Source organism: Callithrix jacchus, chromosome 14 (assembly GCF_049354715.1).
Source record: "Callithrix jacchus isolate 240 chromosome 14, calJac240_pri, whole genome shotgun sequence".
Classification (NCBI taxonomy): domain Eukaryota; kingdom Metazoa; phylum Chordata; class Mammalia; order Primates; family Cebidae; genus Callithrix; species Callithrix jacchus.
Genome location: NC_133515.1, coordinates 45,480,374 through 45,494,408, shown reverse-complemented (window position 1 = coordinate 45,494,408; position 14,035 = coordinate 45,480,374). Strand labels below are relative to the sequence as shown.

Genomic DNA, 14,035 nt, shown 5'->3' with positions numbered 1-14,035 from the left:
CAGCTGCCCTCTCCACAACACTTGTCCGGTCCAAATAAATTCGTTATTATAAAAGGATACTGTTTACTTGAAAAATTTTTTTAAATGGACTTAAAAAATGTATTGTTTCCTTTATTTTATTTTATTTTTATTTTTTTAGACAGAGCCTTGCTCTGTCATCCAAGCTGGAGTGCAGTGGTGCCATCTCGGCTCACTGCAACCTCCACCTCCTGGGTTCGAGCAATTCGCCACCATGCCCACCTAATTTTTGTATTTTTAGTAGAGATCGTGTTTCACCATGTTGGCCAGGCTGGTCTTGAGCCTCTGACCTCAAGTGATCCACCTGCCTTGGCTTCCCAACTATCTTATTCTAAGCAATAATTCATTTGTAAAAATGTCTTAGGCCCTAGTCTATGGCAAGCACTCTCTTAGACAAGGAGATGCAGCCACCCAGACAAGCATGCTGGAGGAACAGGCAAAATCCCACCCTCCTGGAGCTTCCTTTCCAGAGGGGAATCCATAAATCACAGGTGTGATGTGTTAGGTGCATTGTTCCAAATGTACATTAAAATACATGACTCTCAATATACAATGTGTCCATCGATGTCACTTCCTGCAGTCATCTTGTGTAAGTCCCGTGGTATGCTTACCTAGGATTGGGAAACACTATATTACACAATGTGAACCTATTCTTAGGCCATGTGAGAAATCCAGGAATGGTGGATTTCTTGGGGGATTTTGGTAGTTTTGTTTCTGTTTTGGATCAGAGCACAGAAGTTAGGAAGTTACTTAAGAGAAGCATTCTTGTTATAAACATGAAGTGAATACCCTAGAGAGTTTCATTTCATTTTGGGGGAAGTTCCACAGTCTGGTTTTTTTGTTTTCCTTCAGTCCTTTGATCTGGTTGCTTATAGCCATTTCAGTGCAGGAGTCTAAAAATAACCCGTCACCGTGGCTTCTCTTCCTTGGTTTGATTCATCATCCACTTTTGCTGAGCAAGTCCTAATTACCTCATAACCTCACGGGAAAAGGCTGGACATGTGCTATCAGTTTTCTCCAAGAGGGGGCTCATTGGCAGATGTTGAGCTGGTGATAGTAGCCCTGCTTTCAGGGATGTGACCATGACATCCCAAGAGAAGGAAGGCTTTGAAGGCACACATGTGCCTGGTTAGGAAGATGGAGCTGAAGTTAGAATACAGCTTGGAGACCCTCCAGAATAAAAGGATATGGACAAGAGCACACTTGAGTGGAGGTGACAAGAAAGGAACAGTCCCAAAGGAAGTAAAAGGAGGAGGAGAAACTCGCTCACCAAGGGTGACCTTTGAAGTTCAGATTGGGATGTACACAGGAATGGAGGGAAAAGGAGGTGGCTGCCCTAGTGGCTGGAAGGGAAGGGGAGATGGAGATGGCACAAGTTGCAAAGTGCCTAAGACTGGTGATGTCAGCTTGCTGTTTGATTTCCCAACAGCCAGACAGTGGGTTCTTCTGTGAAGAGAATTCCAGTGATGATGATGTGATTCTGAAAGAAGAATTCAGAGGGGTCATTATCAAGCAGGGATGTTTGCTGAAGCAGGTAAGTGGCCATTACTGCTTCCATCTTGCCTTATAACTTTTTTTATTTCTAAGTTATCCTATGACATTTGGTTTGTTTTGTTAATAGTCAAGCAGAAAATGAAACCCACAAAGTGGAAGATAGATGAATAGCTATGTAGATATCAAAGTGGCTTTAGATCAGGAAGATTGAGTCAGACAAGGCAGAAGATGCCCCCAGAAGTAGGAAAATGCCTCTTTTATCAATAGCACAGGAAAAAAAAAGATGTTTCAAGAAAAATATGGCCAGAGGAGATAAATTGTCAATGAGATGCTATCCAAAAGACAAAGACGTCTCATGGTACAACTACTACCATTTTGCCTGTCCCTTCTCCCTTCAAAGTAACCAGGTAAACAGGAAGAGGCCACACCCAGAAAAGGAACATAGTATACCACTGAGCACAAAGAAGTGTCATTCCAGTCTATGGGTAGGGCACGGCAAGACCAAAACCCGGGAATGCGGAAGCCAGTTCACAGGAACAGCAGGTGAAAGTCAAATGCAGACTGAGGACGTAGACCGAGTCCTGGCGGGATGTCCAGGTGTCCACAGGTACAGGCCACCATCAGTCTTGGAGGCAAGGGCTGGGGAGTGCTGAAGAGCTCTAGTCAGTTACCAGGTGCCAAGGCATATGATGCCAACAGGTAAGAGATGGACAGGGGCGGAGATGACTGAGGAAGCCAGGGCCAGCACTTGGTGGAGGAAGTTGCAGGAAGACATGAGAACGTTCAGGGGGAAGCTAGTTGATACCAGTACAAGGCGTCGCAGAGGCCAAGGCGGCTTTACAGGGCCAATGTCTTGCCTTCCTGGCTGCACTGTGAATTGTCTGCTAGGTATATCATGGAGAGAATCGGTTGTCATCAGGAGATTTTCATGTATTGTCTCTAGGCTCCATGGGACCGGGGGATTTGACTTCATGTTAGGACCCTGAGTATACATCTTAGTGATTAATGGAATGGCAAGGAGGGAAGAACCGGAGAAGAGCCTATATTTACATTTACAAAGAGAAACTTTGGGCTGTGCTAGCTGAGAGTAGGTATAGGTATGAATCTTGAGTTTCACTGGGGGAAGTGGGACATTAGAATGGAAAACTTACCTTCATATCAGGTTTTAAGAGAACACTGTCCTAAGAAATATATGGCAAGGATTTATAAAGAATTCATGGACTATTATAATATCTTTTTATATAGGGTGACCAACCGGTTAGCGTAAAGGAAAGGCATAGGGCAGGGCCAGCCTTATCGAGGGGAGGCTTGGGCGTTTGCCCGTGGACAGAGTTTGCCTGCTGCTGCTTTCCGTTGGTTCTGCCAAACATTCCTATGTTCCTGGATCTTCAGTTGTAGGTGCTGGAATGTGGCCATTAAGCAGAGTAACTTGGGAGGGAGTTTTCTTATTTTGTTGGTTTTTTCCATAATTCTATCTGTTTATTAGCTATTTCTTGAATTAGTTGACTGGACAAGCCCTAGTCTAGAATGGAGCTCTTGGAAAGCCAAGGATGAAGGTTAACAAAGGGTAAAGTTGGGACTGGACTGGAGTCATGTCGTAGTGAAGCGGCCCAGTAGGTGTCCTGGGATGGCCAAAAATTGTGTGTGGTAATGGGTGCCTGCATGTGTTTTGAATACAATAGGGACAAGGATTGAACTTACTTATGTGTTTTCCTTTGCCTGGCCTTTGATAGGTACAATTTAGCTCAGCTAGCTCAGCTGGTGCACATTTGAATCTCCCAGGGAACTGTTAAAACTGCACGCCAGGCCAATTAAATCAGTCTCTGGATTTTTACAGTTCCCAAGTGATTCTGACGTGCAGGCAAGGCTGAGAACCACTGAGTCAACCTTTTTCTTAAGAGCTAATCTATTCTATTATCAATATACAAGTTAAATAGACTTTCTTAGAAACTTCCTTTTTATGTGAAGAAAACAGACATCTATGTGCATTCAGGAATTTTGTTCTTTTATAATATTCTTTGCTCTGAACTTTTTTTTTCAGGGGGTGAGGAGCAAAAACCTCTTTAATTTAAATTGACACTTCCCCTTAATGTTTCCAATCTCTTAGCTCAGTGGTTACTAACTTAACTGTGGTTTACATCAAAATCACCCAAGGGAATTTTAAGAATTTAAAAAACTTTTTCTTAAAGTTCTAAAAGTAAACCTCCCTTGTGTCCGCTGCTGGGAGTTAGCCAGGATTAACCTCATAGAAGGCTTAATATAATGAAGAAGGACAACTTGCTCCACACCTCACAGATGAGAAATAGCTGTGGCCAACTGGAGGCCATCACCCCTACCCTATTATTTCCACTTTTCTCATCCCAGAAGAAATAATCCTATTTCTTGGCAGCAAGTTTTAGGATGAATGATCTTGGATTATATTCAATATGATCCCTTTTTATATAATTCTTTCTGTTTTGGCTATGAATAAAGTATCTGCTTGTTTAATTCTCAACTACATGTAAATTCCTTGAGGGAGAGGGACAATGTGTTATAAATGTTTTTCTTGTATCTGCTGCAGAGTTCAGCGTCATTCTTGATCTTTAATAGGCAATGAACACTTGTGGAGGGAATTAAGTCAAATATAAGTAGATGACTTTGACAGTTCAGCAACAGTTCTTAGAAACCTGAGGCATGCATGTAGTTCTTAATATTCCTTAGAAAATGCTCATTAAGTGGAAGATGACCAGACATGTACCTACTAACCTTCACCGCTTCAGCACACCACACTGTGATGTCATTGAGGGATTAAAGGGAATATGATGGTTGGGCAGCACTGGTTGATTTCACAACTTCTTGTTACCTCCCTCTTCCATTGACTCATAGTAAGTTGGTGATTGCCCAGAATTGCATAAGACAGTATGTGGGTCTGTTAGTGAAGAGGAAATGGTGTGTGGGGGGGCAACCTGAGTGTTGTTATTTTGAAGGGCAACATTAGTTAAGGTGACAAGCAGGAATGTACACTTTTGGAAGTCTATGCTTTGCAAAAGCCATTTTGGACATGATACAGCAGGTAGAAATATTTTCTGTCCTTGCATATGACTCTACAGGGGTTCCAGCTCCATCCTTCAGGAAGTAGAAAGTTCTTTGGAAATGAGTTTCTTCACCAAATGTTTGGCCAAAAAACTTAGGCCCATTTCTGAAAGCTTTCTTGAAACTCCTCTGGATTTATGAAGGAGGCACTGTTTGCTAAAACTGCACAGGTTTTATTGCTTTCAGTACAAGTACAATGAAAAATGTTGGAAAATTTGTATACATGCTTGCCAATATGTGGTGCTTTAGAAATTACAAATAATATTTCTTGTATTGGCAAGATAGAAACTACATATCTTTTAATCTAATATTATTTTTGGCTTCTGGAGTTAATTCATTTGAATTCCCTGTGGGAAATCATAGAGTCAGGTTTACCATGACATTTTAAAATCTGCTATACACTAATGGAAATAACTTGGTAACTCATGGCAAGTACAGATATGAAGCAGCTGCTGTGTGCTAGGCAGTGTGGCGCTGGGGAACAAAGACAAGCAAGACACAAATCCCACCCTTAAAACTAGACAATGTCTCGACCAAAAAAGTCTAGACAATGTCAATGTTTAATTCTATTGGGAAAGACCAAGTCATCACCTTCTTTCTTCTTCTTTCTTCCTTTCCTCCTCCTCCTCCTCCTCCATCACCTCCTCCTCCTCTTCCTTCCTCTTCTTCCTTTTTCCTCATGTCTGTTACAGGAACACACAATTTCATTCCACTGCTGCTATCTAAGATTTAGTTTCTAATAATTTTATGCCTGGATTGTTGTAATCCTTCCCTAATAAATTCCTTTTTACTTAACATCTTTTCCCTGGCTTTCCTTTAATCTAGCTGACTGGTCTATCCTGCACTTCGTCACCATATTAATCTTCTTAAAATGTAATGGTAATCCTTTCACTTCCTACTCAAAAGCCATCAGCAACAAACCCAGCCTTTTATTTGTATTAAATCCCTGTCCACTTTTCCCACCTTGCCTCTGCTACTCTTCACAAAGCCTACATTCTAGCCAGAATGGTCTTATTTGTCAACACCTGAGTATATCTCTTGCATTCCCACTTCTGCTCTTGTGTTGCCAATTGTCCTCCCGCCCACCTTTGTCTTGCCCATCTAAATCCTGTGTCCTTTATGGATAAGTGCAGGTCTTTATGAGGCTTTCTTTGATATCCAAAGCCAACAATTATATATTCCTCATTTAATGCCTTGGAAATCCATTATTTAAACCAACTATTTGACTTAGGCATTTGCTACTTTATATTTCTACATAGGTCATAAACTCTTTAAAGATCAGGGCATCTTAAGCCTCCTTATTCTGCCTACATTACCTAACATAGTACATCGTACTTAGTACTGCCTTATATCACACTAAAGCTGGAAGACAATAATTAGAAATAATTTAATCCACCTATTTCATCTAATAACTTCCAACTTATTAATTGGCTTTCGCGCCATCTCCCTGACAAAAACCTAGGCTGGGATATTGTTATCCTGGAGTTAGTATTTCAATTTTTCTTTCTTTTCTCAATTCAGCAAAGACTTATTCTGTAGGTATTGTATGTACTGAGTGATGCTGGAAACTCATCATTCCTTTCTTTTAATGTCGATCCTGGATACAGGGGCATAGGAGGAAAAACTGGAAAGTGAGGAAGTTCATCCTGAGAGAAGACCCTGCCTACCTGCACTACTATGACCCTGCTGGGGTGAGATCCTGTGGTTGATAAACCCATTCAAATAAATAAAACCATTGCATTTACAATCTGGGCTTCCCATTCCTCTTCTCTGCTCGTTGATATCCCCTTTTTCTCTTCACTGGCCCACTTTTTTTTCTCCTATTCTCCTCTATCTTTTTCTATCCCCTTTCAATTCAAAGCTCTGAGACTTTGGGCCTCTGAGGTCAGCATAAGCTTAGGGATGGACCAAATCTCACTATATTATAATTTATTTGGTCAACTCAGCATAATTTTTTTCCCCAATCTGATATTTTCAGGGGAATTCAATCAGTCCATGGTTTAATATGCATAAACGTAATAATCCCTCATCTAGGTCACCTTGGATGAGGGCACTGTTTAAGTCCAGTAATTTGGGCCATTAATTGTCAAAGAGGGCTTTTTCCACCATAAAATGAACCACCCTTAAAGCATGAAGACAACTCTGGGTTGGGTGCTCAGCTTCTGCTTGCAGCACTGGGCTCTTTGACTCCCCCTTGATGGGTGTATTGCTGCATCAGGTGCATGGGACCAAAGAGCTCTGGAAACATGTAGCTCTTCTCTAGTGGGATATGGTGACCTGAGCCTCTCTACCCCCCCTGCTGCTTTTCTTCAGACTGAAGTCCAGATTGACTTGCATTTTCTCATCCAGCCTCCTGGCCCCACCAAAGCTGGGTGTGGAGGATCTGGAAGAACCCTAGATCTGGAAAGAGTTTTCTTTAGTCTCCTTCTGCTCTTACTTACTCTGGGGGCCCTGATCTATGCAAGAGTGAGTCTGGCTTTTTCACCAACAGGATGAGGTCTATGATACGCTGTATTTTGGAAATATAATGAACAAGTCCTTTCTTCTTTAGGGAGAAGATCCCCTGGGAGCAATTCACTTGAGAGGCTGTGTGGTGACTTCAGTAGAGAGCAACTCAGATGGTAAGATGAATTTTTGTGTGAGAGAGATGTGTGTGCTCAGACTCCCCTTCCATACCTGGACCTCCTGGGTCAACATTAATCAATCAATTAATCAGGATAACCATGAATAGGTCAGGCATGGTGGCTCACGTCTGTAATCCCAGCATGTTGAGAGGCCAAGGTGGGTAGATCACTTGTGGTCAGGAGTTCAAGACTAGCCTGGCCAACATGGTGAAACCTCGTCTCTACTAAAAATACAAAAATTAACTGGGCATGGTGCCATGTGCCTGTGAATTGCTTGAATTTGGCAGGTTTCAGTGAGCCAAGATTGTGCCACTGCACTCCACCCTGAGTGACAGAACAATACTCTATTTAAAAAAAAAAAGCAGGAATGAATTTACTGTCTGAAAACCTTGGAGAAATCAAGAGTTATTTTTTGTCCCCCAACTGCTCTCTAGGCTTTCCAGGCCTAGGGGAGTTGGATGGCTTTTGTGGATGCCTTGAGCAAGTCCATGAGCAATGCTGGGAAAATTCCACTTCAAAATGGCTTAGAAGAAGAGCAATGAGGGGGTTGCACTAGAGGACCCCAGACCACAAGGCTGTGATTTAGTACATGGAATAACCATATGGGTATAGTTCAGCTTCTCAGGTGCTGAGGACAAATGGCATCACTGGGGAGATGTGGTTTTGACATCCCAAACCCTGGTTTTGTCCTGCCATTTTCAGTTTGTAGTATGATCAAGGCTGACAGGAAAACATATGAACTGCAAATGCCTAGAGTTTTGCTATGCCTGAATTTGCCCACCTCCACCCCCACCACCTAGAATTGTACTTTGGTTTCAGGGCAGGAAGCATGTTTGTTTTTATTTGGTTTGTGATGTTTTAAGTCTTGTCACAGTGTTGGCCAGGTTATTGCCTTTTAGTCTTCCGCAGAGCTCTGACTTGGCCCTGGATAAAAAACAGTTCAGACTATACTTGTGGTACTGGTGGTAGGTCTGCTTTGTGTATGTATTTAAACCTATACATATACACATACATTATAAACATAAATCTATATTGATAGAAAGACAGGTAGATAGATTATCAAGAGCAACCCTTGGTTTTGATTATGAGCAGAGGAATGGTACCCATTAGAAACTATTAGAGGTTACTCATTAAACACTGTTGCTGTACAAAGGTGAGAAATTTAGTTTCTATAAACCTGTAAACTATGAAAGAAAATGTTTCTCTTTGAGTGTTTTACCTGTTTCTTAAAAAAAAAATATATATATATATACACACAACCATACTATGTATCTACTGTATCAATACTATATATAGAATTGTGCAATGAATTATTCTGTAATCATACATTGTTTGTATGTTTACAAGCCACATAATTTCCTTAGAACACTAAGAAAAGAGATTTCATGGCTTGCACAGGAGGGTAGACCAAGTGGTCTTTCCTGTGCGTGCTGCCATTTCCCTTCTTTTTCCCCAGGCAGAAAGAGTGAGGAAGAGAACCTTTTTGAGATCATCACAGCAGATGAAGTGCACTATTTCTTGCAAGCAGCCACCCCCAAGGAGCGTACAGAGTGGATCAAAGCCATTCAGGTGGCCTCCCGAACTGGGAAGTAAAGACACATCTGCACTCCTCATCCCCTCCTGAGGGAAGCTCATGGACAAGCTCAGCCCAGGACCTGTCCATTTCTGTGACAAATCAACAGGAAAGGGCCGAGGGGTGGGAAGTTTTCATCTGCAGGGGATTCTGAACGTAACTCGCCGCATGGTGTACAAGGTTCCCTGGTAGCCCCTTTGTCCCTCTCTGTAGCCCCTATGCAGATAGAACAAGCTGTGCAGCCTCAGTAGTCTGCTCGCCCTCTCCTAGGCCTCAGGGCTGCTTCTGGAAAATGAAGAAATTCAACTAGCAGATTCTGGAGGTCCCCCATAACTTAAAAAATAAAAATTAAAAAAACTTCCCTGTGATTCTAACACTTGCAGAAGTGAAAGTGTATCTAGTTGTTCTGCTGGTGTCCTTCCTTGGCTAAGTCTTGGCCTTCAGCTGTCTTCAAATGTACCAGAACCTGAGCCAGCACTTCCCTCTGACACTGTGTGAAACTGTTGCTGATCTGTGGTATAGTGCCAGAAAGAAACCTCTTTTGTTCTCTTTAGTCATCTTCTACTTGCTCTTGGCTTGAGATCCTGTAACCAAATGAAGGAGAGCTCTCTCTGTCTTCCTCGTCCTACTCAAAAATGTCCCATGAGCAGTGGTGGCTTTGAGGGTTTTGCCTTCTATTACTTTTCACAGCCTGGAAAGTTGTGTCTTCTGGAAAGAGACCCGGGGAGGTCAGGAGTAGCTGAGGGTCCTTTCTGTGCCCTGAAGCCACCCAGAGAAGCCCTATTCCACTCTGATTTGAGGATGATCTGAGAGGGTCTCCTTTTGTTCCTTTCTGGAGCATTTCTCTAACATTTATTACAATTAGAGAGAACCTCCACATCTGTGAGAGTCTGTTTCATTTGAGGTTTACAGAAAAAAAAAGTGGCCAGATGGGTTCCCCACCATGGGTAAGTGTCCTGGGCAACTGTCTGGTGAGTGTGTCTCACCGCAGCTGCAGGAAGTGGAGGGGCTAAACTACTGGCCCTTCCACTGCTGGGAGGGGTTAATATCACAACTGCACTGAAAGGACTCTGAGCCACACAGAACTTCTGAGAGGAGCTGTTAACATCGCACAGCACCTTCAGTTCTCCAGAATGATATTGTGTTTGTGCCTGAGCTTTAAGCACAAGGAGTAGCAGCTCCTGCTTGAGTTCTGAGGGTGTCATGACCCTATGAGTAACCAGAGTGAGCTAACCTAGACTGAAATTGGGAACTTGTTTGCAATTTTTGACCCTGACCACTAACTAGTGATTCTTTTCCAAAATTGAGAAAGACAGCACCCCTTGAACCAGAGATGTATGTGAAAACATATTTTTCCATTCCAGAGTTTTAATTTTAAGGCCCCGGGAAGAAAAGGAGAGTAGAACACTTTTCCTGATTTTATCAACTCCTCTCTTGCCCTCCTTCAATTCCCCTGTAACATTCCTGAGGCTGTTCCTACTTCCAGATTTTTTAAATCAATAGCCTAGAGGTAAAGAACTTTTTCTCTGATTTTTAAATAAATTGTCTTTATGGAATATGCACAAGTTCTTCTATACTCAGTGTTAAAATATTTATTAAAAGGAAGTCAACTTAATGTTTTGAAATAAATATATTACTCTGTTTAATGAATTTTTGGTGTGATGACTCTGTTTTGCCTCCCACTGATAATCTCCCTTCTGGCTGGACACTGTGGCTCACACCTGTAATCTCAGCACTTTGAGAAGCTGAGGCGGGTGGATCACTTGAGATCAGCCTGGCCAACATGGTGAAACCGCATCTCTACTAAAACAAAACAAAACAAAACAAAACAAAACAAAACAAAACAAAGAAATAAGTCTCCTTTCTTACAGCTCACTTTTATTTCCTGAGGATAACACTACCTTTTATTTTTCATCATCTCAATAGCTTTATTTTTTTTTAACTAAAATCTATTCTAAGGGGTAATAAAAATATAGGAAAAGAGTATCTTTACTTTCTTAAGAAAGTAGGCTTAAGAAATAGGAAAATATATGGACAGTCTGTACCACTGATTTTTAATTTACAAGATCTTGATTACAGTGGTTAGGCAAGAAAAAGAATCCACTAAAGAGATAAAAACTATTAACATTAGGAGAAAAGAAGATTCCTACTGAAGGGCTGCCAGGTGTGGTTGAGCAGAATATGTATTGCAGAAGTCCAGAGGGCAATATTCACATTGTAGTCTAGTTAACTGTTGCCCCCTGGGGCTTGCATTACACAGGTTGCATGTTTATACACAGTGGCCTGATGAGTATGGAGAGCATCATCAAGGCTTCCTAACATGGACAATTGACTCTTCCTGGTAGAATGAAATTGTCACTTGTCAAAGTGGATATTTAAAGGATAGGTATAGATGTTTATGTCTGAACCTCTTTGGCTAAGAAATCAAGCTTAGACCCTCTCAGACATAGTACTAGGATAATCCACATGGGTTTGAACCTCAGAGTGACAGACTTTACCCCCAGTGATGTGGAGGAAGGTGTACACAAACTGCAAATTGCATTTGAAGAACACTTAAAGCTGAAAAGAAAGGGTGGTTAGAGGCTGGCCATAGTGGCTCATGTCCCAATACTTTGGGAGGCCAAGGTGAGAGGATCACAAGGTCAGGAGTTCGAGACCAGCCTGACCAACATGGTTAAATCCTGTCTCTACTAAAAATGCAAAATTAGCTGAGTGTAGTGTTGCATGCCTCTAATCCCAGCTACTCAGGAGGCTGAAGCTTGAACCTGGGAGTCAGAAGTTGCAGTAAACTGAGATCATGCCACTGCACTCCAGCCTGGGTGACAGAGTGAGACTCCGTCTCAAAAAAAAAAAAAAAGAAAGAAAAGAAAGGGTGGTTAGCATTTACTCAGGATTCTAGTTTGAAGAAGGAAGAAAACAAATTATAATCAACTGTGGAGCAATTAATAAAGTAGGTGTAAGAGAGGAAAATGTCTTTTGTATCATGTGACTGATCATAAGTCACCTTTGGAACAGATGCTTGGTGCCACAAAGAAAAATCAGCACTGAGACAAAGAATCTCTCAGCAAGGCAATTTTACTTTCTGCAGAAAGGGTGCTCCTGTTAGTCATCTTGCCAAAATATATGGACATGCTGTATCACTGATTTTTAATTTACAAGATCTTGATTACAAGAGTACAATGAAAAAAGGAAAAGCAGACATACATATCCTTATCCTTTTGGGTTGTCCTTACTGCTGTGTCTGATCTCTGTTGGTTGGAGCCAGAACTCACAATCTAAACTAAAACCTGATTGGCTAACAACTTAAAACTTTTCTAAACAGGTAAAAGCAATGGAGAACAAAAGGAAGTCCAAATAAGGAAGGCGCATAGGCTGTGAGCTGGGACAGCTCTGTGAGCACATCTAGCACAGATATCTTGGTTAAAGTACAAGGACACAGAATGTGCTACCTGCCTGTGAGCATGTCTAACACAAATATCTTGTTTAAAGTACAAGGACATGGAATGTACTTATTCCTTTATATCTAACAGCTACATAGGATAAAGCTTAACAAAGAGTCATGAGTAAAAAGCAAGAAGGTTTCGAAGAAAGCCTTTAAAAGAGACTATTATTTCTAACATTTATTATTATTCTTTAACAAGAAAGAAAACTTTGAAGAGGAACTTTTCTACTTCCCATAGTCAGAAAAATTAAGAATTCAATCTGAAAATTTTAACATCCCTTGGGAAAAATATAATTAGGAATGTAAGGTGAGAATCTTACACATGGTTGAAAATACAGTACTGAGTTAAGGAGAGATATTAAGTGTCTCTTGTAGATACACACAGAAACATACACACACACAGTGGCTAAAATTCTACACACAGAGAATGGTTTAGAAAAGCAGAATGAGGAACTTGCTTGGGTTAAAATAGCAACAGTGAGCCAGATGAGGTGGTATATCCTTGTCAGCTACTTGAGAGGCTGAGATAGATGGATCCCTTGAGACCAGAAGTTCAAGGCTGTAGTACGCAACCATCATGCCTATGAATAGACACTGCACTCCAGCTCATGCAACATAGTTAGACCCTATCACTAAAAAACAAACAGACAAACAAAACCCCAGTCTCTTCATGTTTGTTCGTAGCAAGCTAAACAGTGTGTCAACATCATTTCTTTTGGATGTTGTGTAAAGCCTGACACACAGTCCTCATCAGCCTTAGGGTAAAAAGAAAATCACCAAAGTGATTCCTTAATATTTCAGATTTTATTGTGTGTTCCTTTCTGAATAAGGAATTTGAGAACTGCAGGGTGTATTGGGAAATGTCATAGAGGAAAGGGTAGAAGAAAGAGAAACAAAGTTATGAGGAAGTTTATTTAGCTGCTTTAAAAAAATAAACAGTGTAATTATAGCCCTCAGTGGTTTTGGTCAGTTTCAGGGTAAAGGGAAGGTAAAATTTAGCTGTCACTGAGGGAGAGAAAAGAGGATGCGAGGAGAGGAGAGTTTTTTAACACCACATTTGCGACTTAATTTGAGCTTCAGTAAGTTTGAAGGGGAAAATGCACTGGGCTGTTCATGGGAGGCCAAGTGACAGAGTGGGAAAGGCAGTGGTCTTGGAGCCTGGAGCCTCAGACTGAATCCCTGGTTTGACTGCATTTGTGACATCTTTTGAGTATCAGCTTCTTTGTATCTAAAATAAAAATAATTAAAAATAATATTCTTCTGATAGTGTTGTTGTTAGGACTAAGTGAAATAATATCTGTAAGTCACTCAGCGACTTCTCGTTTCCTTTCCTCTGACCCCTCTGCTGTGGAAGGCACTAGTGGCAATCACTCTAGCAGTGGCTTGCAACTTTTGGTTTATGTCACAATTACCAGGGCAATTTTTTTCATGGAACATATGCCTGAGGCCCAACTTCAGGGATTCTGATTTCCCATGCATGTGGTTGGGTCTATATACTTGCACTGCTGCTTTTAAAAAAAATACATCAGTAATTTTTACCAAAATTAAAGTTAAAAACTACCAATGAATTGCTTGACTCTCCACTGCTTACAGTTCAGACACTGATGCAACAGCCTAGCATGTAAGGCCCTTCACAAACTGGCCCTGACTTCCCTTTCCCTCTGCTTTCCTTTCACTCCAGACATACTGGCCTCTCGATGGTCCTTGGAGGATTATCAGCTTTTGCAACCTTGTCTTGCCTATGCAACCCCATGGCCTAGAACATTCTCTGCTCCAGCGCTCTGTTTCTTTCATTCTTCTTTTTTCTTGAAG

The 14,035-nt window shown here is 41.4% G+C and overlaps 1 protein-coding gene across 2 annotated transcripts in view; it reads left to right on the top strand.

Moving 5' to 3' along the window:
• The window catches only part of PLEK (pleckstrin), a 70,901-nt gene extending 60,470 nt beyond the window's left edge, over positions 1-10,431 (top strand). For both annotated transcript variants that reach the window (XM_035272403.3, XM_035272402.3), the window contains exons 6-9: positions 1,448-1,552; positions 6,192-6,275; positions 7,136-7,205; positions 8,665-10,431. In XM_035272403.3, coding sequence (XP_035128294.1) covers positions 1,448-1,552; positions 6,192-6,275; positions 7,136-7,205; positions 8,665-8,801 — 396 coding nt within the window. In that variant the 3' untranslated portion in view covers positions 8,802-10,431. The remainder of the gene's footprint in view (positions 1-1,447; positions 1,553-6,191; positions 6,276-7,135; positions 7,206-8,664) is intronic.
• Positions 10,432-14,035: the final 3,604 nt, after the last annotated feature.